General features: G+C 36.9%; 1 protein-coding gene and 1 long non-coding RNA gene across 3 annotated transcripts in view; one reads left to right on the top strand and one right to left on the bottom strand.

Moving 5' to 3' along the window:
- Positions 1–24434, top strand: part of gng12a (guanine nucleotide binding protein (G protein), gamma 12a) — a 51866-nt gene extending 27432 nt beyond the window's left edge. Inside the window, exons 1-3 of one of the 2 annotated variants that reach the window (XM_073914975.1) lie at positions 9924–9998; positions 20126–20234; positions 23007–24434. In XM_073914975.1, coding sequence (XP_073771076.1) covers positions 20130–20234; positions 23007–23132 — 231 coding nt within the window. In that variant the 5' untranslated portion in view covers positions 9924–9998; positions 20126–20129 and the 3' untranslated portion in view covers positions 23133–24434. Of the gene's footprint in view, positions 1–9923; positions 9999–20125; positions 20235–23006 lie in introns of those variants that run through there. The other variant, NM_213312.2, reaches the window with a different exon arrangement.
- On the bottom strand, positions 348–4121 carry LOC141377796 (uncharacterized). The gene is made up of 3 exons (XR_012390676.1): positions 1515–4121; positions 974–1469; positions 348–726 (listed from the first exon to the last, which is right to left on the bottom strand). It is a non-coding gene; the product is annotated as an uncharacterized lncRNA (long non-coding RNA).
- Positions 24435–24703: the final 269 nt, after the last annotated feature.

The following is a 24703-nucleotide window of genomic DNA, read 5'->3' as shown; positions in this document are numbered from 1 at the left end:
CAAAGACTTTCTCCAGAAGAAAAAATATTATCAGGAATACTGTGAAAATTTTGACATTTCAAAACATTGCAGAACTTGCAAATAGAATCGATTCGACACGGAGAAAGTGTCAAGCGCTTGTGATTTACATGTTAAGTCAATGCAAAGATGCGAATAGACATCTGGCGGTGCGATACACGCGAATGGCGTGGCGCGCCTACCATTTTAACTACCTGATCAATAAATAAAGATAAGTTACACACAAATGACCACCTGTCAATCACTTTTTCCGCCACACTCTGGCATGAATAGGCTGTGTGATCTGTGTTGTTATAATGACATCAACAAACTTGGTTGGTGAAAAAGGTGCACAACCAACAGCAACCAACCAACAGTATCTGAGGTTTTCGCTAAAATGAGTAACTACAAACGTATAAGCGAAAGATTGAAGCAGTGTACTGACGCTGTGACAGATTCAAAAAGACTGAAGAGTCGTTAGATAGAGACAAGATTAATCAAGTATCACGTTTAACAACTATAGTGACACACGATCCAGCAGTACATCCTTGATAAACTGTCCGACGTGCACTGCTCTCTATGGGTTTCATGCTTAAAGCACCCGCTGACTGCTGGAGCTCAGATGCACACGTACGCTGTGTGTGTTAGCGCTGTGGCGCTAGCCCAATAGAGCGATTGTTTACAAGTGTGGAATCCCATGAAGGATGGAAAGTTTTGTTTTGTGTTTACCTCATAGTTAAAGTTGTTGCACGTCCGCCGGTTCCTGCCTCAAAATGAGCGAGTTTGATCCACTTGTACATCCAGGAAGTGTTCAGGAAAAGCAAAACAGCAGCGAAGAAACTCGACACAGAGGAACATTTACACCTCACTGCCAACTAGCGTTTCGGAAGTGTTAATGCAGACCAACAGAGACAGTGCGCAGAAGTATAAATACAAAGCTACGGGCGTTGCATGCGCCGTGGGTTACGCCGGTCACTTGACGCAGAAGTATAAACCAGGCTTAAGACATATTAGAGTAAACGTGTGTATTTTTCAGGAGCGGGCCGGAGGATTGTGATGCCGGCTCAGCATTGTGATAAAGATGGCATCATCTATTAACCCAACCCTAGGAGAGACTTCAGCTTGGCAATAGATCTGAGATAGAAAAAACTTTTTTTGACTGCATTAATTTGGCGACCAAAAATAACATCACATTTTTTTATTTTACAGAGGAATCTATTTTAATTATCTAGTAACTAATTACTAAGTTATAATTGCTAATTCTGACATCACTTACTTGCACAACGTTGTGTTCTGACCTATGGCTAGGCCCGCACGTAATCTGCGCGCACAGAATTCCGCAGAATTTCAGCAGATTTTTAGCTCATTAATTCTGTTTTTTAACTTGAGTAAATGTGTAAATCTGAATTTATTCAGTTTTTATTCAGTAATTTATTACTTTTTATTCAATATATTAACGGTTTAGTTAATAACTAAACCGTAATTAACGGTTTAGTAATTAACGGTTTAGTAAATACTCCGCTGGATACTCCCAAAATAATTCCGCAGAAATCCGCAGATTTTTACCAAAATTCTCCGCAGAAATAGCAAAAAACGTCCGCAGATTCCGTTTGGCCCTGCCTATGGTTTTATTCTTCTGCAACAACAATGACAACAAATCACACTACTTTGAATATTTTTGTGCAGGTTTAAATGAACAAAGAAGATCATTTGTTTTCCATAATCTTGCAGCAAGTTTTTTTTTTTTTTTTTAATGATGTCTCACTTTTCCTTTAGTGGAGCCCCTCTGCACAAAGATCCTCCCTGTAAAAACTGAACCCCAGTCACTGTGTGACATTACAGTGTTTCCCTGTTATTGAGCCATCCAGCATATTAACAGGGAGGAGCTCGGCAAAGACCTTTGGCCTTGGATAGATATATAATCTGATGCACTCATACACACTGGAGCTGCCAGTGGCTGGAGCTTCATAAAGACTGCTTTGTTTTAGAGTTGTAGTCTAAACGCAGAGCTCTGTTGGGATGAGTTTGTTGTTCGAAGTTGAATAGTTGTGCATTTCTCAGCTGCTGAGATGAATGGGGGCTTTTAGAGGGAGGTGGCAGGCAGAGAACACAATAGATGGGAGTTTTATTGCACCTCTGTTGCACCAGCATATCTGGCATCATGCCCACAGATATACGCACAAGCTCCCCTTCACAGCTGCATTACCCGCTCTCTGTGGAATTCCCTAAAAACCACACATGCACACGAAAAAACAAAACAAAAAAAAAACTACTCTTTCGCTTTAGCTTGTTCCCATGCCCAAAATTTTCCTGGGTTGCCTGACTTTGGGAATTACCTCTGCACCACTACATTCCCTCTCCACAAAGCTATTTGTTTTCCGAAAGGGTGAAGCCTGCTGGTTATCTGGCTGCACGCATGCTGATGTACATGAGACATTATCTGCAAGAGCCGGTGTTTGTTTAGGCCCCAGGCGCTGACTGATAATGGCCCATTATTGCAGCCCTGGCTCTGTGTTGTTCATCGTGGACTGGCTCTTTTGTGGCCTTGTTCACATATTCCCATCTGCTGCAAGTCACCGCACAGTGGCTATTTTTGACTTGGCCATTAATACTGCCTGGTGCTTGGACAGGTGCAGGACATCAGCCTTTTTTGGTTCATACTGTTGGTTGCAAATCAGATTAAGTTAGTTAAATACTCTTGTTGAGGGTTTTATGAAACATCACTTATTATGCAGAGTATACATTTACATTATACATTTGAAAAATCTTAAAATATTATGAAGATAATCTTATGTTATAAAATTGATGCTATCTCACGGCAATTGCATATGAAATTGTATGATTTCATTAATACAATTTGTGATTTGCTCATCCCCCAATGATGGTTGGGTTTAGGCCTGGGGTTTGATGCCATGCCTTGTTTTAAAAATTGCACGTTTTCATACGACTGATTTATTTGTGAATTTGTACGAACCAGAAAACTAAACAAAAAGAAAAAAGTGTAAAATAGTTACACTTACTTATGAGATCGAGCTGTATAACAATGTTGATATTCATCTCAAACTGAAGGCCCATGCGCACTGGGACGCTCTTTGCTTGTGTTTTTACGTTAACGTTTTGCGTTTAACGTTTAACGTCTTGTGACTAAGGAAAGGGTGCTAATGTGATCTTGCACACCAATGCGCAAAACGGCAGGCGTAAAAGCATAATTTTAAAAGAAACGCCTCATGCTCGTTTTTTGTTTTGACGCGCCACATTAAAACCTTCTCCACCAATAAGACTGGCACTTTTGTTCACGTGCATGGAGCTGCTGAAGTTAGAGTAAACAGCAGTTGGAGGCGCTCAAGCACAAAACTGTCAATGTGAGCGCACATTGAAGAAGATGCCCAGAGGCGATATGGACGTGGAGTTGATTATTACACTGGTGAACAATAATCATTTCTTCATTGTTAGAGCTGGAGCTGCTGCTTGAACCATCCATGCTTGTTCGAAACGCCAGTAGCTTTAACTTCAACGTTCTGTCTTCTTCTTCTGTGTTACAAGCAGGTGTCAGAAGCTTAAAGCTGTGTAGCGCCATCTAACGTCAGGGAGTGATTTTGCATACTCTTCTGCTCGACGACAGTGAAAATCAATTGAGTTTAAATCCAGAAAAATGTCTCAAAGCGCTGACGATAAACGCAAACGAAAAGCGTCCCGGTGTGTACGAGCCTAGAGGCTGATGTAATTTGCGCCTAGATGCAGAGTGCTAAAGGGCGATAAAGATACATCTGAAGCAGCTATACTGATATGCTGCCGCTTACTTCTGTTCCGATGCAGTGCGAACCTGTTTTGATTGTGTTTAAAACGATGGGATTTAATAATTCTTTGGTTTATAGCAAGGCATAAATTAACAAAGCATAAAGTAAGTGTCTTGACTTCTAATTAGGGGTGCACGATATTGGAAAAATCTAACATTGCGATATTTTTTTTATCTGCAATATATATTATGATTATCAGTACAATTTCACTAGATGACTTGAATAAATATTTGATAAATAAAAAGATATAATTTAAGATTGACTGGGAAGATTCTGTAGGGGAGTGCATTTGCGTAAAATAAACCATCTACAAGCGTAGACTAACTTAAAAAATTAAAAAGATAAAAATAAAATAAATAGCATGTAATTGTTTTCCTGATGTGTCTAACTGTATTCAGCATACAGTGATGTAATAATAAATGTAATAATAAATTTAATAATAACATGTTTTAACAAATGTAAAATAATATTGCATAGTCTTGTGTAAACAATTTAATAAAATTATTTGCTATTAATTTTTCAGAGTTACAAATGGTACAATTTCCTGTGTGTTTATGCTCATACAGTCACAGGCCTCAAAAAACACTTGCAAAGTGATAAATTATATTCCAGACTCAACACTGCATGTACTCGCAATATGACTATTGCGAATGATCACATTGCGATAACGACGGTATAATGTGCAGTTCTACTTCTAATGCTTTTATGCTGGTTTCATAAAAGAAGTTTACCAAATAAGCGAGACTTATTTCAGTTTTGTCAAATGGTTTGCTTTAGGGATGCACCGAATATTCGGCAACCGAAATTATTCGGCCGAAAATAGCCAAAAAAAGCCCTTTCGGTGTTCGGCCGAATAAGTAAAAAGGCCGAATAAATTTTGCCGAACAATGACGTTTTTAATGACGCGATCAAATAGCCTAGTAACCCGCGTAGAGTGAGAGGCGCGCGCTTTATGCAGCACTAAAGCGTCTTTTAAACAAAGACGCTGTAACAGACCAAGGAGTGAAAACAGCTAAAAGTGCGCTCTTAGAAGCTGTCAGCGCACGATTTAGTCAGGCGGACTCAGAACCTATGAAATGCATCGCGACTGAGCTTGATCCACGATATAAAGATCATTACTTGGATATGGTGAAAAAGCTGCGCACACGAGAAATGATCCAGGCCGAGTTGGACTTGGGAAAGCCGATAAGTGTTGGAGACGGTCAGGTGATGCACAGCGCAGGAGATGAAAACAACGCCGAGAGTAAACGGGCTCGTACTACAGATGAGCCGCGCACCGACAGCGAGAGACTGTTTAGTGCTGCATCTCATGTCATCGACGAGAAGAGGAACCGACTTTCATGTGAGACAGCAGAGAAACTACTTTTCATAAAGAAGAACCTGCCACTTTTTCTGAAGAAGTAGGCTAAGTAGGCTTACTGTATGTCTAGGACAGTTATTCATTTGTTGTCATCCACATTTTTTGCACTATTTAATGCACGTTTGTTGTTGTAGACATACAGTTACATTCTTTCAGCAGCTATTCAAGAAGTGGGGCTTCAAAGATGGCCAAATAAAAATATTTTTTTATTTTACTAATTTATTTATTTTAAGTTATATTGTGCTTTGTTTGTATATTATCTGCTGGAATGTTAAAAAATGTTCAGTGTTAAATATTTTTGAAATAGTATTTTTGTTATTTGATTTATTTCTCTGAAAAGCAACACAAAATAGTAAAAAGCTAATTTTTACTATTTAATTATTGTAATGGTGAAAAAATAGGCATACTAAAAGGAAAAAAAAATGCAAAACACCGCGTTCGGTATTCGGCCTTCGGCCTTCGGCCAAGCAATTCATTATTATTCGGCTTCGGCCAAGATTTTCATTTCGGTGCATCCCTAGTTTGCTTTGATAATGCAAATTTAACTTCGTTAACTACCTTTCCTTAACTACCTATTTTTATGCGTATTTTGGATATCGGTTGATTGAAATGCCAAGATGCGCATAAATTTTGAAAATGTGCATAAAAAACAAGTGTGCATAACTGAGCAGAATAAACGTTTTATTCGATAAGAAAAGATGCAGATAAACTGCGATGGAAACACTTTTACCGAACAAATTTCAGTATGCGAATTGATGCAGCTTCTCCTACCACAGTAAATTTAAGTACATTTCTTTTTTTCTATTTCTTTTTTCTTTGAACAGTTAAATAACACTTGTACAATTTTAAACATGTATTAGTCATTATTAAGTAGCGCTATTAAATAAATAAAAATGCCATTTCAGTGTTTCCTCTAGGATTTTTTCCAGCTGTGGAGGCTAGCCTTTTTTTTTTTTTTTTTTTTTACACAGATCTACCAAATACCTGTGGCGTTATTTCAATGACAAATGTCATGAGCGCAGTATTAGAAGTCGAGATCGCATTTATGTAATAACCTATATGTACGAGCATGTGAATCTCTGCTGGCGCACCGATTTCATCTGCTCGTGCACAAAACTTCTAGCATGCCACCTCAAATAAAGCCGCTTCAAGAGCGTGCAGATCTTCTTGTGCGCTCTCAAACAAACGCTGCTGAGTGCGATTTAGTGCGTTTATGTAACGAGTCTGTCTCCACCAGCATTTACTAGATTTGCTTGGAATGTTTAAGAAAGTCTCTAATAGACCTACAGAGTAGCATTAATGCGTCCTGAAGTAAAGTGAAATGACTATGTTGTGTTTGCTGGCCTCACGCATCACGCACCTGTCAGTCAGTCAGTCAGCACGTCACCTTAAAGGATTAAACAAATGACGCTCAGCACTTACTATGGTTACAGAAAAGTTTGCGCTATTATAATTCACTTACCCTTTAATACGTTTTGGTGCGATTATTACCCGCTATTAAAAAATAAAATGTTTTGAATGAGAATGTAATGTAGCTGTGGCAAGATGAATTTTGGCATGGTGCCCTGCCATGGAAGAATGAATGCAGCGGAAACCATGCATTTGATAAATGAAAGTAACGTTAAAATACTGTAGTTTTGCCTGGTAAAAATGTACAGTTTTTCAGTATGTATACCACTATTGTAATTAGTGTTACTGTAAAGAAAGTAAAATTATGCATTACATTTTACAGTAAACACAACACTATTGTAATTAGTGTCACAGTAATTTTACTGTTTTATTGAACACAGCAACTACTGGTTGCTGTATTGCTGTTGCCAATAAGTTACTGTTAATTATCAAACAAAATAAAATACAGTGTATTGTTCTTTTTAGTTTTTTCTTCATCAGTTACTGTATGCACAGTATCTTACAGTCTGTGGTTAGTATTTTGAAGGAAGGAATATTTATTAATAAAAACGCTCTTTATTAATCCAGGGTCTCTGAGTAGAGGGTGTTACAGCACTTTAAACCGAATAACCACTTTAGTAACTTTGTTTTACAAGTTGCAACAATTTCATTCTGTGTAACATAAACAGTTGGTGTTGCAGAGCCTGGTTGAATCTGTTAGTCTCTGCATCTCTAATCTTCGTAGTATTGTGATGACTCTTGAGAAACTCTGTTCATTTATTCATTTTCTTGTCGGCTTAGTCCCTTTATTAATCCGGGTTCGCCACAGCGGAATGAACCGCCAACTTATCCAGCAAGTTTTTACATAGCAGATGCCCCCTACAGCCGCAACCCATCTCTGGGAAACTCTGTTCATTTTGATTAAAAAAAAGTTCATTTTTAACAAATAATCTGTAGACCTTTAAAGATTGTACAAAACTAAATGGAAAAATGGAAGGGCACTAATTCACTAATTCATGAATCTGATTAGGTAGGCATTGTTGCACTACACTAGGAATGTACAATAGAATGGTACCGTATTGGTTAGTGGTATAGATTGAGTTTATTTTCTCTCTTGATTTTCATTTAAGATTTTTTGTAAATGTTTTGAAATACCACTTTGTCATCTAATGCTGATCTTTAAACACAAATAATTTAATAACAATATAAAACTTTACCTAAATCAAAATCTTACCATTTAATTTTGCATAGTGTATATTCTTATATATAGTTTGTGCCATGACAGGAATAATCACATACAGTTATCCTAATTAACTTAACCCTTTAAATATGACTTTAAGCTGTATAGAAGTATCTTCATAAATATCTTGTAAAATAGTATTTACTGTCATCATGGCAAACATAAAATAAATCAGTTGTTAAAAATGAGTTATTAAAATTATGTTTAGAAATATGTTGGAAAAAAATCTCCATGGTAAACAGAAATTGGGGGGAAAATAAACAGGCTAATGATTCAGAGGGGCTAATAATTCTGACTTCAACTGTACATGTAAAATATTAAATATTATTTCTATAAATACATTAAAAAAATTTGGTCACATGTCATTTTGATGGTTCATTTGAGTATAAGTAGACTGCATAATATCTGCTGATACTGCTTCTCCAACAGAAATTTAACTGACCGTAAGAAACTTTGCAAGTACATGTCACCTTACACTAACCCTGACCCTAACCCCAACCTAACAGTCTACTTATAATCTAATAAGAATTAGTTGGCATTTAGAAGCAATGTAGCCTAAATTCAATAGACAGACCATCAAAATAAAGTGTGACCATAACATTTCACAGAATAAATTGTTTTTATTATTATTTGTTCAAATAAATGCAGCGTTGATGAGAATAAGTAACTTTTTTCATAAACAATTTTTTAAATCTCATCAATTAAAGGCATAATTCAGACAAAAAATTAAATTCTGTCATCATTTCTCACCCTTCACTTGTTCAAAACCTTTATTTTACAGAGTATCTTTCTTCTGTTGAACACAATTGTAGTGATTTTGCAAAATGCTGGTTATCGGCACCCATTGATTTCCATAATAAACTTTCCCTATGGAAGTTTAAAATAAATTTTGTGTTCAATAGAAGAAACTGATAAAGGTTTTAAACCACACGAGGGAGAATACAAGGTGAGGTAAATGTACATTTTGAGTAAACTATCCCTTTAAACTTTGCATGTATTTTTCAAAAAGTGCACATTTGAACAAGTCATGTATGAGTATGAGCATGAAAATTACCATGAGCTTATCTTCATTGGCCAGAACTGTACTCTGCGTTTCCATATCTGTAATAATGGGCGGGATACAGTTGTCGTAGAATAAATACCAAGTAATTCTGCAGAGAAGTTCTGATATATGTTGACGCATGCTTTTCATGCACTATGATAAAAATGTCTAGGCTGATGATTTCCTTAGAACAGTTGGGCAAGGGCTCTGTTTGTCAGAGAGCTGCACGCTCAGTCAAATGTGAAGTGCTTTCGAGAGAGGTTTCTATACAGCTGTACCCTGGGGGTTAACAGACTGCTTTCTGTAGAACTGACCTCTGACCTGCCTAGTCAAATGTTCATAAAGTCGTTAAAAGACAGAGGAAAAAAGAAGGTTGTAAGATATTAGCTGGCTATCTACTACATCTCTCAGCCTGTCAAACATTCTTTATGAAATGACTGTTTTATAGTGTAAAACCCTGATGCCACAGATGTTCTCCAGATGCACAATGTGTTCTTGTATGTATTTGCTGCACTCCCCGCTCAGCATAAAAAGTTTTGTTTAGGATTTAGTTTTAATCCCTTATTTTTGATCCATTCCTGCACCTTTTTTAATGTCTGATCATAGTCGTTTTCCTGCCTCTCCTGGTTTCAGAATAATAGTTTGACATTGTGAGGTTAATAAAAGCTTAGATGAATGTGAAAAAAGCAACAAAAAAAAAAAATTACCTAATCTAAAAAATATTAACTAACCTATCTAAATTTGAAACATTGTGGCCAATCACACAAAACCTGGGACGTGCATATTAATTATCCTATGTTTTACACTGACAAGATTTGCAAGAGAACGAGGAAACAATAGTGTTTGAGGCTCAGGGTATGCCATTTCCACATACTGAACATACTGAAAAGCACTCCACTTTTGTTTCTTCGGAAATATAGGCTCATTTTACAAGTACCCTGCATTTGTTAATCCATTCAAGCCATCTCTGGGTCTAATGGGAGCTTGTTTAGCTTAGCATAAATCATTGAATCGGATTAGACCATTAGCATCTTGCTAAAAAAAAAGGTTTTGATCATTTGTCTAATAAAAGCAATGTGTCTCGAATTTTTAGGCACAAAGACACATATAGTGTTAAAGGAACTCTGTAGTGATTGTGTAACTGTGCGACTGACACATCTGGACTGACTAACTGTAATATTACACCCCGTAATATATCAAATAGAAGATACGCTTGTATTCGTTGAAGATCATGTTGCATTTTGAAAATATTTTATCTACTGAATTTTTATTCTCTGGCAAACTAAAGATACCCAATGGTTCCTAATTGAGAAGCACAAGTGTAAAATGAACTGAAATTCAGCTCATTACATTTATAGAATGTTTAGCTTTTAATAAGTAACAGATACAGATATTCTTGTAATATTTGCATACTTCATTCCAGTTGCATGCTAAAATGCACTTCTTCCTTGTACTGCTTTCATACTAAATATTCTCGTCTCTCTGTGATTTATCAACCAGCACACTTTTTAAGATGGCTAAAATTACCAAAACTCAAAGTCTGTGAAATATCAAGATATTTATCGTGTGGACAAAGTAAAATATATTTTTGTGTTACAAAATACATTGTTTATGGTTATACTTTTTCATCATTTATTTGAGCACAATATTACACTATTTACAGGGAGGCAGGCAGATACATAAGTATCATTAGAAAGTTGCAATTTTGAAAGTACAATGATAACATTTTATTAATGATTGCATTTTATTTAACTAGAGAAGATTACTTCAACACATTTCTAAACATAATAGTTTTAACAACTCATTTTTAATAATTGATTTTATTTTGTCTTTGCCAAGATAACAGTAAATAATGTTTTTCAAGACACTTCTATACAGCTTAAAGTGACATTTAAAGGCTTAACTAGGTTAATTATGTTAACTAGGAAGGTTTGGGTAATTAGGCAAGTTATTGTATAACGATGGTTTGTTCTGTAGACAGTCGGAAAAAATTTGCTTAAAGGGGCTAATAATTTTGTCCTTAAAATGGTTCATAAAATTTAAAATCTGCTTTTATTCTAGACGAAAAAAAACAAATAAGACTTTCTCCAGAAGAAACATTATTATCAGACATGCTGTGAATATTTCCTTGCTCTGTTAAACATCGTTTGGGAAATATATAAAAAAAACAAATCAATAAAATAAAGGGGGGTTAATAATTCTGACAAATATATATATACTGTAGACACACAAATAATATATATTTTAAAAAGAGAACAAAAACTAAACAAAAAAACACACATCAGAGTCACAAAACACAATCAAAGTTTAATTCCCAAATCTTTTCCCCAGGAAACGTTAAATCTCATAGAGGATACTGTAACACAACTTGCAAATAAATACAAATTTAGAAATAAGGGAGGTTTATTCAAGAACGAATGATTCTGACAGATCGGTGCGTATACAGATGTCTCTAGTGTGGTTAGAGCTTTATTTATTTGGTTAAAAATTCTTACATAGTTTTTTACAAAAAGCTCAGTTTATTTAAAACTTTAGGCTTTTCCAGCTTAGAGAACAATAACGTCTTTAGAGAGGTCCAAATTGGCCTCCACCTGCACCCATAGAGGGGTCTCTGCTGCAGTTAACTAGTGCATCCTCCAGCAAGAACATTACAGCTCTAGCGTTGGCGGCCTTAAATATTGGTATACCCAAGCCTTATGCAAACCTAGGTTTTTGAAGATGGATTTTTGAGACTCTGTATGTTTTATAGTTTCAAATAGAAGATATTATTCTAGAATCCAATTCTTTGAAAAAAGCTCCAGTAAGGAAAATAGGGAGATTTTGACAAAGATATAAAAATCTAGGGAGAGCAACCATTTAAATTGAATTCATGCAACCTATCATAGAGAAGGTAAAATTTCCAGTTATTAATATTATTTTTAAGTTTTGGAAGAAATTCTACAAAGTTTAATTTGAATATTAATATTGAATTTAAAACATCCGTCCACAAGAAATTTTAGTGTTTGTAATTTTACATTATATACAAGATACAAGTAAGATATATATACAAGTAAGATTACTTTATATACAATAAAGACTAAGCAGTGTTGATTGTTCAATATCTGTACCTAAATACTGCTAGACTCTCCAGAAAAGTAATATTTACTTTATATTTGCTATATTTCATTTATGCTTGCAAGATATTTGTTATATATTCTAGATTCAATCACCTAAAAAATCTCCCCATCGATCTAAAATGAAGTCTTTCTAAATAAAGCTGCATATTGGTTATATTGTGATATTTTTGTGATATATTGTGAGTTTTTTATTTATTTTTTGTCATATTGCACAGCTAATGTTGCTTTTGTCAACTAAAATTATGACTAAATATCGTCGTCAACAAATTTTATCATGTGGCGAAAATGAGATGGGATGTAAATGCTGGTCATTGTAAATGATGAGTTTAATTATAATTACCATGCAGTATTGTTAATAAATAAAACGAGACTAAATGTCTTTTCATTTTTGAAGACCAAGACGAACGTCATTTGTTTAGTCGCATTATTATGATTACTATTTTGCAGTAAGTTCGCACTGTGCAGACACAGGCGATGTCGCTTTCTCAAGCCTCACCCGCAGCTTTAATTAGAAGATGACAGCAAACAAAGTTACATCTGACACAGAACCTACACTAACTGCTTTCACACCTACACTTTTGTTTCGGAACGTATCTCGTTTGCCCAGTTAGTGCGGTTCGTTTGGCATATGTGAACAGGGCAATTGCGATCTGTTCCGCGCCAAAGTAATCGCTCCGAGATCGCTTGAATGAGGTGGTCTCGGCTCGATTGAAACGAACTCTGGAGCAGATTGATTGCAGTGAGAAAGCGATCCGATCCGAGCGCGGTTATATCACAGTGTTTTATGGATATGTAATAGGCTTACGGCTATATGAAGAGAGAATTATGAGTAGGGCGGGAAGTTTCGCGAGTCTCCGGATGCCCGCAAACGAGTGATGATCTCCCGGTAATCTCGCGTCTCCCTCCCGGTCCTCAAATTGACATCGTCGTGCACCCTTCTCACCCCTCCCCACCGCGTCTCTCCTCAGACACGTCGCGTGCGCGAACCCTGTCAATCATCACCAAACCACCACCTCTCCTGACAGCTTAGCGGGATGCTGCAAAGTAAACCCTGACACTCTGACCAATGTAAAGAGAGTTTACTCGCACGTGACTTGTTTTAGCCCTTTTGGTCCGATTAGAAACTTTGCAGTGTGAAAGCGAACCGCTCCAAGAGCAAAGAGCAACAATGAAAAAAATTGTAATCTCTGTTTCGGAACAACTGAATCGATTCACAGGTGTGAAAGCACCCTAAAATTAAAAAACAGGCCACCAAAAACAACATTAGGTCCAGCCCTATTGAACACTACACCAGCAGGTGTGATGTGTCCAAATGTGCTGAGTGAGAATGAGTTGCGGTCCTCCGGTGTGTCAGTTGTTCAGGTCGTGCTGGTGTCTCTGCCAGATAATGTGACAGTGAGTCTGGTTGATAACATCTGCTGAATGAACATGTTTAATGGCAGCCGTTGGTGACCCCAGAGCCAACAGGACACAGAATCACACATCCTTACACCCTTATGCTCAATGTAAAGTCTTCAGCAGATTTTCCTCACCTGAGCCACAAGATGTAATCTTATCATTTAAAAGATAACAAATGAAAATTCGTCATAAAACATCATTAAACTCCAGCATGTGTACAGTAAATGATGGCATTCTGTGTACTTTGGATCTTCTCTTGCTATGTTTAGCCTAAATGTTCCAGCATATTATTTAGACACAATAAACCATTGAGGAATGTTCCTTGCTTGCTTTAGGGGTGCAAAAGCAAGAAAAAATTTTCAAAGATGTCTTGTCATATGGAGGAAAAATGCAAGAATTTCTGTAAAACTTTTTTTTATTACATTCTTTAATTTTCTTCATATAAATGTGATTTAAAAGGGGGAGTATCATAAAATTATTGTATTCAGTTATCCACATCTTTTATAAAACTAAATTATATTTATTTGTTTGTCTGTTCTAGTAACTGTTAGGTTATATAGACCTGAAAAACGTAATTTCCAGCTAAATTGGAATAAATTTGGAATTCTTTGGATCCTTTAAATATGGGCTGCGTCCGAAATCGCCTACTACTCAGTAGGTACTGCATTTGAATTTAAACGTGCTACTCGGTCGTCAGAAAAGTACGTTCTATACAGTATGAATGTGAAAAGTATAAATGGAATTCAGACGTACTACATCTGCCATTTTGTCATGGTCACGTGACCTACCTGCGTCAGTTGCGTCGCTTTACTGTCATTCATAAATTATCTCGCGGGACATCATGGGATAGCGCAGCATGCATGGGGTGGGCACTCCAGATTCTCGCCGGAAGTATTAAGTCATACGGGTACTTCTTGCATACTGTTTTTCGAATTCTTGGAATTCGGACATACTACTCGGCTCGCATACTGATTTTAGCGTACTATATAATATGGAAGTATGCGGTTTTGGACACAGCCATGGTCTCCTTTTAAAAAAATATTTTTACATTTTATGCAAACTACCTGACAAAAGTCTTGTCATCGATCCCAGTTGTAAGAGCAACAAATTATAACTTCGAATTGATCTGTTGGAAAATGATAAATCACTTGTTGAACTGCATCCTAATCATCACCAATACTGCAGCAGACCTATTGGAACCACATGGATCCAAGATTCTCACAGAAATCAGTTAAGTTTGGTAAAGGAAAAATCATGGTTTGGGGTTACATTTAGTATGGGTTATTCGAGAGATCTGCAGGGTTCGTGGCAACATCAACAGCCTGAGGTATCAGACATTTGTGCTGCCCATTACATTACAAACCACAGGAGAGGGCAAATTCTTCAGCAGGATAGCACTCATTCTCATACTTCAACCTCCACATCAATGTTCCAGAAAGCAAAGAAGGTCAAGGTGCTCCAGGATTGGCCAGCCCAGTCATCAGACATAAACATTATTGAGCATGTCTGGAGTAAGATGGAGGAGGCATTGAAGATAATTCCAAAGAATCTTGATGAACTCTGGGAGTCCTGCAAGAATGATTTCTTTGCCATTCCAGATGACATTATCGATAAGTTATTTGGGTCATTGCATATATGTATGGATGCAGTCCTCCAAGCTCAAAGAGTCTTACACAATATTAATTCTTTTCCACTGCACCTTGACTTTATATTCTATACTGTACATTATTTCTAATGTTTATTTGTTTAGTGACATTATTTGTTTAGTGACAAGACTTTTGTCAGACCTTACTGTCCTAATTAAATAATTAAAAATCAAGACTTGATCAGATTTTATTTTAGTAAAATAAGTGTAATCTAGAGGCCTTTGCCTTGCTTATAAGCCTCTTCTTGTACTAAATGATCAACTAGAAGTCAAGTTATTTTTTGTTGTTTCTAAAACTTGGATATGCGATATAACTTTTGTCAGGTAGTGTATCATGCAAAGCATGTTTTAATATTTAAAAGTTTTTTTTTAAATAATTTTTAATTTGAAAAGTTTTCCACATTTGAAATCACTCAAAAAATTACATTAAGAGCACCAGAAGTGTTCAGTACTACATAATGTTCTTTCTTCATGATCTATGCTGTGAAGTGGACTAGTCCCTTCTGCAGCAGAACAGCCCCACAAAATGATGCTGCGCCCCCTACTTCACAGTTGGGATGGTGTTGCTAGGCTTGTAAGCTTTCCCCTTTGTCCTCCAAATGTAACACTGGTCATTATGGCCAAACAGTTCCATCTTAGTTCCATCAGACCACAGGACATGTTTCCAAAAATTGTTCGTTTTCCCAGTGTAATTTAGCAAATTGTAATCTGGCTTTTTTGTTGATTCCGGCTTGTTGATTTTCCCATGTTGTCACACAAGGAAGCAGTGTGTTTGAGGTTTTCCTTAAATACTATTCTACAGATGTGCCTCCAATTAACTTAAATGTTGTTAATTAGCTAATCAGATACTGATTTGAGCTTTTTCAGAGGCACAATAATCTTATTGTATGTAATCTTGACTTTCAATTATTTTATCTTTGCCATGATGACAGTAAATAATATTTGACTAGATATTTTTCAAGACACTTCTATACAGCTTGTTCTGTAGCTTCTCTAAAAAAAAAAAATAGCTTAAAGGGGCTAATATTTTTGTCCTTAAAATAGTTTTAAAAAATGCTTTTATTCTAGCTGAAAAAAAACAAATAAGACTTTCTGTATATATATGTATATATATATATATATATATATATATATATATATATATATATATATATATATATATATATATATATATATATATAAATTTGTTTTTGCCATTATATTACCTGTATGCTAAATTGCAGTTGTTCTTCTATCTTGCATATACATAAATATTTTCAAAAATCTGTTGTTTTGGCACAATTGAACTTAAATGGCTTACACAGGACAGTTAGGCTCTGCATGTTTTTCCGGAAGAGTTTGCGTTTATGTAATCTTTCCCCATGGCATGCACCGTAACACTGTCCTGCTTTTGTAAGTGCTTGGCATCATTTCAGAGCCAATCTTCCTCAAGCCAGGTAAAGTAGGACATGTCCCGTCTGAAATAAAAAAAACAAACAAAACACCATCAGAGGAAAACAATGATTTGATGTTTCCTCTTCCTTTACCCAGAAGTCAGCGAGGATAAGCCTTTGTTACAATGTTTAGAAGTGACAATAGATGCTTTTCACTGCCTCATTGTAATTTGAAGTTCAGGCAATGCAGGAACCTGGAAGTGTTATATGTGTGGCTTATTACTGGAACTTTTGAATGGTATGTTACATGTGGGTCAAGATGGCTGCTTTACCCGATCGGATGTGGGAAAGAAGAAAAACGCTCTATACAAATATTAAAAGAATGGGCAAGTAATAAGATCATGGTGTAAGAGCTCTTTGGTTAATTTTTTGTATGTGGATTACATAATTAGCTGTATTTGATTTTTGATTCCAGGATCGTTTTATGTAACCTAGACTTATGTGCCAAGGAATGCATTCTAGAGAACCAAGAAATACGTACAAAGGACTACTTGTTTTTGCAGTTTTTTCAAAATCCACTAGAGGCATCTGTGTATGTTTTTGACAACCTCAAACACATTATTAGGGCATGTTTTCTTATGCCATTTCTAATAAATCCACCAAAGGCCACTGTGTACATTTCTGCCAATCTTAATGTCCTTCTTATGCGTGTCCGTTAGAGAATCCGGTTGGCTCGTTGTGCATAGTATATCAGCTTGATATCGACTGACCCACCGCACCCTTTCCATAACTCAGCCAATAGTGTTTTCAAAAGCTATCACTGCTGCATGGTTGCATTATGATCTCACACTGCCCTTTTGGGTTTTATTTTACCTGGTTTCTGTAACGGTCCTTCACCAGACTCAAACTCCGGTCTACTCTGCTTCCCAAGTCTGACATCATAGCTTTCATTTTACACACAAAACACAGTCATATGTGCCTTTTAGCACATGTTTGTCAGTACTAAAAAATGTATCCTTGGGCACATATTCCTAATGAACTCACCCAGGAAATAGCAACAGGACACACCAAGTCAATGCTTAACATCTAGCATCGATGCTAACCAGCTAGTTGCCGCCTCATGTAGGGATGCAACGATTATAGATTTTGGTTGTACAATTATAGTCTAAGGCAGGGCTATTCAATTGGCGGCTGTGGGCCGAACCCAACCCCCAAGGCAATTTGTTTTGGCCCAACAAATAGTGTGACCAAGACATCAAAAATAAATTTAGTTCAGTCAAAAAATGGTCGCTTTAGTTATGAAGTGATGTGTGTTCGTTCAATACAGCACGAGCTGCAGTTGAAGGCTGCGCATAGAGTGAGTCAAGTGACCATAAGCAAGTGGTGCAGGCAGCTGAAAACATTTGGATATGTTTGTAGGAAGGTCTTATGTACAATGCTCTGATATTGTATGTAGGGTTGCAATGATTAGCCGATTTCACTATTACCTATGCTTAAATTCATTACAGTTAATTAATCATAGAGGCTTCTCAATGCCGCGGTTCTGTTGCATAAAACAAACAAGTGTAACAATACAGAGGTTAATACGCACACACATTGCATTAACTAAAGCAGCAGGCCATTCAAATATTGCGTCTTTTCCGCACGCAAGTTCATTATTTCCAATGGAGATGTGCGCATATTGGGAGCGGAGTGTGCACAGCTTAAACAGGCCTAGGCTAGTTGTCTGGTTTTAGCTGGTTGACCAGGCTGGTTTTAGAGGGGTTTTAGCCATTTCTAGGCTGGTTTCCAGCCATTTCCAGCCTGCTCTTAGCTGGTCAGGCTAGGAGATGACCAGCTGGTCAAGCTGGTTTTAGCTGGATTTAGCTGGTCATTTTCCAACCTGTCGAGACGTACATAATATGTAGCCGACAGCTAGCTCTCTGCAACTCTCACATGGTCGCCAACTAAAGCTAAGCAGGGCTGCGCCTGGTCAATACCTGGTTGGGAGACCACATGGGAAAGCTAGGTTGCTGCCGAAAGTGGTGATAGTGTGGCCAGTAGACGCGCCCAACCTGTGGTCTGTGTGGGTCCTAATGACCCAGTATAGTGACGGGGACTCTATACTGCTCAGTGAGCACCGTCTTTGGGATGAGACATTGAACCGAGGTCCCGAATCTCTGTGGTCGTTAAAAATCCCAGGATGTCCTTCGAAAAGAATAGGGGTTTAACGGCAGCATCCTGGCCAATTCTGCCCACTGGCCTCTGTCCATCATGGCCACCTAACCATCCCAAAATCATAATTGGCTTCATCAATCTGTCTCCTCTCCACCAATCAGCTGGTGTGTGGTGTGCGGTCTGGCACAAAATGGCTGCCAGGTGGATGCTGCACACTGGTGGTGGATGAGGAGATTCCCCCCTATGTGTAAAGCGCTTTGACTGGCCAGAAAAGCGCTATATAAATGTAAGGAATTATCAATATTATTATGTGTGTGTTCTGCTTCATGTGCACATTTCAAACAGCTTGAAGGTAAACAAACAGCGGTTTATCATAAGCATTTTATCAATCATTTTTTACACAGTTTGCATTAAGAAGGAACATAGAAATATTATCTGACTAACATCTAGCAGCTAAATGTGTCTAATTTTCTGGAAAGGTCTGTATGTGTGAAAGGGGCTACAGAAATCAGGTAATCTTCGCATCCCTGGCCTCATGTTGTATTGGATCTGCACCAAAAAGCTTTACAATGCAAAACCAATTATAACCATTTGTTTGGTGAACAAAGCTCTATCGTATAATACATCAACTAACAGACGCAGTATAAGAGCTTGCAAATTCTATTCTATTTCTTCACAAATTTAAAACATTTGAATATTATTCAGTAATATAACTGAAATTAAATCTGAATTGATATATTTACATTCATTTACAAATTTAAGGAAATCATTAGACTCAATGACTGGCTCACTGGTGCGATTCTGATTCCAGCGTGGGACGATTTCTTCCATTTAAAATAGATTATGTATTGAATGGAGAGAGACATTTTTATACGTTATTAATTAAAGCATTAAATGTTTAAAAAAACAAGAAGAATTTTAAACTTCCAAGCATTCTCACCCATCCCTTCTTTGATCACAGAAGCTATTCCTTCAATGCATCCTGTTAGACTGGCTAATCAATCGAACTACCTTTAAAGATTCACGTCTTTCAGGGAAGATTAGTTTAAGTAGCAACAACAATATTCAAAATGAAAGCCCTGACGCAACTGCATAATAAACGAAACTGTCATAACATAATGAATCCAGTAGTGGAGGTAAATCACTAAAAGCTCAGGGCAGTATGTGTTTTCCACATTAGACACATTTCTGTAATAGTTTGCTTTCTGAGAAGGTTTCATCATTTCATCTGCTGAGAATCAACCGTCATTTCAGTGTCTGTCAGTAATTGTTGCGTAGCTAGTTCATAACCTTCCTGTCTGTGTGAATGTGGAGGAGTGTAGAGGACAAAACATGTGCTAAATACTGACTCCAGTTCAGTCAGATGTTGTCTAATTGTGCAGACCATTCTCTTTTGAATTCATTTTATAAGTCTTTATAAGAAAAATTGCTTTAGATTTGATTTGTTACTGTTCTGGTGTTTTGTCAATGCAGTGTTGTCGTAACCTTCTGCCAGTGCGTCAGGCATGTTCTGTTCCCTAATGCTACTAATGTTGCAGTCTTTGCTGCTGTGATTTGTGCTTTATGACATCTGTAGAGTCTGTAACTGCATTTATTTTATTTTTGTTGCAGGTATATGGTTTTGAAAATGTCCTCTAAAATGTCGGGCTCAAACAATCTGGCTCATGCTAGGAGGATGGTACAGCAGCTGAGAGTCGAGGCCAGTATCGAGAGGATAAAGGTTAGTCCTCTACTTTATTTAAGCCACAAAGTCAGTTTTAAAAAGGTGGATCACTAGAGTAAGTCTAAAAAGAAAAGAAATCTTAACATGAAGATTTTGTTTTTTCAACTGCAGACTTCTACTTCCATGGATTTCTTTTGTTATACACTACCTGGGAAAAGTCTTATCGCCTATCCAACAGCATACAGTATAATAACTTGACTTCTAGTTGATCATTTAGTATCAGAAGTGGCTTATATAAAAGGCAAAGGCCTCTAGATTACGCTTATTTTACCAAAAAAAAATATGATCAGGACTTGATATTGTTACGACCCTGGTCTAGGGTCAAGGCCGCAACATAAAAGAACACCTGACAAATAAAATTCACTTTTATGACCCTTTTGTATGGGGTCTCTTTATTTGTCTTTTTTTTTGTCTTTTTCTTTTTTTATCACCCAAAAAAAACGTGAAGCCAACTACATTGGAGTGAACCCACAGAAAAATAATGAACAAAAACTACACACCAACTAAACACTCAAGTGAAACTTACTACACATAATAAAATGACAGACATATAAATACAAAATCTACACCTACCTTCCTGACTAAGAACAAAAACAGGAGAAAATATTTACAAAAAGAAAAGTGTGGCGTCCACCTCTACTGCCTCTTACTGTGTACAATATATTTACAATATTAATCAACAAACAAATAAAAAAAAACAAAAATAAAATAATAAGAAGGGGAAACACGGATGGATATACAGCACAAAGTCAAAACTTATACAACAGAACAGGAAACACATTCAATGATAACAAGTTAGCAACAGGAATAACTTTATCACATCAATTAAAAAACAACACGCCAACAAAACTCGCTTTCCCGCCCCACGCCAGTTGTTCCCTTTTTAAAGAATGCCTTGGGTCTCTTCATCCAATCCCTGGGCACGTCGCCTGTGTAGTTAGGGCGGGGCCTGCAGTTATAATGAGATGGAGAGAGAGAGAGAGAGAGAGAGAGAGAGACAGACAGACAAACACACAGACAAATACACCTGCCAACGCAACATTATTTAATGATTTAATTTGGACGGTGAGGTCTGACTTTGCTTAGACAAAAGTCTTGTCACTTAGCAGAAATAATGTACAGTATAGAAAATAAGTGAAGTTTATTTATAAACTAATTTCGAGAGGATCCTGTGTGTATGATTGAACACGGCTGGTTCTGCATTGGCCTGTATGATCCACCAATCAGGCCATTCCTTACCCACTATAAAGAGCCAGGGTTTCTCACTACAGCCATTTTCGATTAGAAGAATCCCCCCTTCCACCCCTACCTCTCCACCTTTTTTGCATGTTCTTCCCGTGCTCGCGTGGGTTTTCCCCGGGTTCTCCGGTTTCCTCCCACATTCCAAAAACATGCACTACAAGTGAATTGATCAATCTAAATTTAGTACTACAGTCAAACTCTCATCGTGCAGCATATCTCTTCATAGCATTAATTTTAGTCATCAGCTCTTATCAAGGGGGGAGTTGTCGAGATCTACCTGAGCTCAAAGCTCCCTCTCGCCCTGCAAACGGGAGGGAGCCCAGGGCTTAAGGAACTTTTGAGCTCAGGGCTGTCTCCCGGGACAGCATGCCAAACTTTCTTATAATCAATCATCAGTTAAGTGTGAACTCTTAAAAGTCATGGTGCAGTAGAAAAAGAATTAATATTGTGTATGGCTCCCATGAGCTTGGAGGACTGCATCCATACATCTCTGCAGTGACTTAAGTAACTTATCGATTAAGTCATCTGGAATGGCAAAAAAAGAGTTCTTGCAGGACTCTTGGTGAAATCTAACAGGTACAATCTGTTCTTTTTTTAAATAGACTGGATGAAAAGCGACGTGCACCCAGTCCAGCTGCTTTCAAGAGCAGATTTTTAAGGTCTTTTTATAAGCAGCAGGTTGCTTTCGGTTTAACCTTTCACATGATCATCCTTTCATTATCGCACACTGTATGTTTTTCAACTGCTTTCTTTGGCTTAGGTATTCATTCATTTTCTTGTCGGCTTAGTCTCTTTATTAATCCAGGGTCGCCACAGCGGAATGAACCGCCAACTTACCTAGCAAGTTTTTAATCAGCGGATTTCCTTCCAGCTGCAACCAATCTCTGGCAAACTAACTGGCTTAGTTATATTAATTTTATTTTATTTATTTTTTTGGTGTGGCCAAAGAAAATTTGGGTAAATTCTTAGTGTTGATCCCTGAAAAGTCATGAGAAATAAAAACTAACTGCAATGCAACACTATGAAACCACAACTCATTTGCTTAGGCTCAATGAGCAAGATCAAACACAATACAATACACAAAAAAGTGAAATGAATGAGGAGGCAAGTGGAAATCACAAAATCTAAATTAGGTAATTTTAGCATGCCAAACTCAAATATTATGCATATAATTTATATTTTCCTAACAACAAAATTGTGAAAATGGCGAGTGGCTAGTAATGTTGGAAAACTACTAGTGATCAAAAAAGGTAATGTCAAGCCCTGATACTATACTATACTATACTATACTATACTATACTATACTATACTATACTATACTATACTATACTATACTATACCATGAAATTTGCAGTTCAGACTTCACCATTGTTGAACTTTGGAACAGCAATATTTTGTATGCGTTTCCCATCACTTTCATTCATAAACAACACACAAATACAAGTCAATGGAATGAAACTGCAAGTGTAAACTCAAGTGCAAATATCCCACCAAACATTTTATACATCCTCTTCTTACCACTTCCAGGTATCCAAGGCCTCCGCTGACCTGATGCGCTACTGTGGAGAAAACGCCAAATACGACCCTCTGCTCATGGGCATCCCCGCCTCAGAAAACCCCTTCAAGGACAAAAAGCCCTGCACTATATTGTAGTCCAACAAACAACCACAGGCGTTTTATTTAATTATTCTACTCAACTTCACCTTAAGCCCAGCTCCTTAGTATAACTTTGTGCCACGTCTTAACTATATTTAGCTCTTACAGTATTTATTACTGTAAAATAAACTCCAATCACTACTAGTTAATTGCCAATTTTGGTGATGGCTAGCATCGCCTCTCATTAGCATCCCTCGTCTTTCTGTTTGGTCTGGAGTCAATCCAGGGGATAATCCCATAATTCAAGGCGAATAGCTGTTTTAAAGTTCCTCTTTCCACCAAACGGTGCCTTAAGTTACACTTTGTGGTTGAAATAGGGAAGTAGCAGATCACAGTATGATTTAAAGAGCTTGAAGCTACACTAACTGATTAAATGACTGATGACATTGTATATTCCTCTAGTAGCACAAATATGAATGATTTATTAATAGCAAAGGGACTGAATTAAATGGAATTTGAGGATCCATAATAAATCAGATGTAACTCCTGCAATCATCAATGGTCCAGTGCATGATGGGTGAATGAAACCAGAAAGTAAATCATTGACCGATTTTTCCGAGAGGAAAGTTGAGAGTTTCTGGAGTGGTTTAAAGGGGTAGTTCACCCAGAAATTCTGTCATCACTCACTCTTATTTTAAAACATGATGAGTTTGTTTTGTTAAACACAAAAGGAGATATTTCGAATAATAGGAAACCTGTAACCATTGACTTCTATTGCATTTCATTTTCTTACTATGGAAGTCAATGGTTACCGATTTTCAGCTTTTTTCCTAAACAAAAAGAGTAAGTAAAATTTTATTTCTGGGTGAACTATTTTTCTTTAAGAGAAAACAGAAGTGATTCTATTGGCTTGCACTTTCAAACCCATGTGCCTTAGTTTTTTTAGCATTCCTTACTTAGTTTCAATGTATAAAAATGAAATGATGATCCTTTTTTATCTGTCGACCCTTTTCTTCTGATTTTTAAGTGCCTTTTTGTGTCTTTCCTCTGACAAGGCACATTTTTAGACCACTGCTGAATTGAAAGGATTTTTTTTTTTATTTGCTTTGTGAAGCAGGCAGTCGTGAAACATTACATTAGCATTCAGACTTTGAATGAACCGTATTCCTGATGCTGCTGAGAAATGCAGTATTTGAGACTCACAACCAAATCCCTGTGACCTCAGTATCTCTGTGAAGAAAAACATTATTTTCTTTTCTTATTTCAGTATTTTTTTTTTTGCAAGCCTTCGTAACATGTGCTGTACGTACTGTACCTTGAAAGAAAGATTGATTAAAATTGTGAAATAGTAAAACAAGGCATTGCATACGTGTGTGTGTTCTTATACACTGTGTGCTCTGTGTTGCGTCTCGTACGCGTCACCATGTAAAATGTAATTTCCTTTATTGCATTGCATACAAGTACAAACATATTCTTGGTAGGCATGAAAGTAAAAAACATAAATTAGGTTATTGATTGTCTTGCGTGAAAGATATATAGATATATATTGATATATATATAACAATATATAGATGTGTTACCACATGAAATGTCTCCTTGCATTACAAATATACAAAAGTAACTTTTGT

The sequence above is a fragment of the Danio rerio genome, chromosome 2 (genome assembly GCF_049306965.1).
Source record: "Danio rerio strain Tuebingen ecotype United States chromosome 2, GRCz12tu, whole genome shotgun sequence".
NCBI classification, from domain to species: domain Eukaryota; kingdom Metazoa; phylum Chordata; class Actinopteri; order Cypriniformes; family Danionidae; genus Danio; species Danio rerio.
This window is presented reverse-complemented; position numbering and strand designations above follow the sequence as displayed.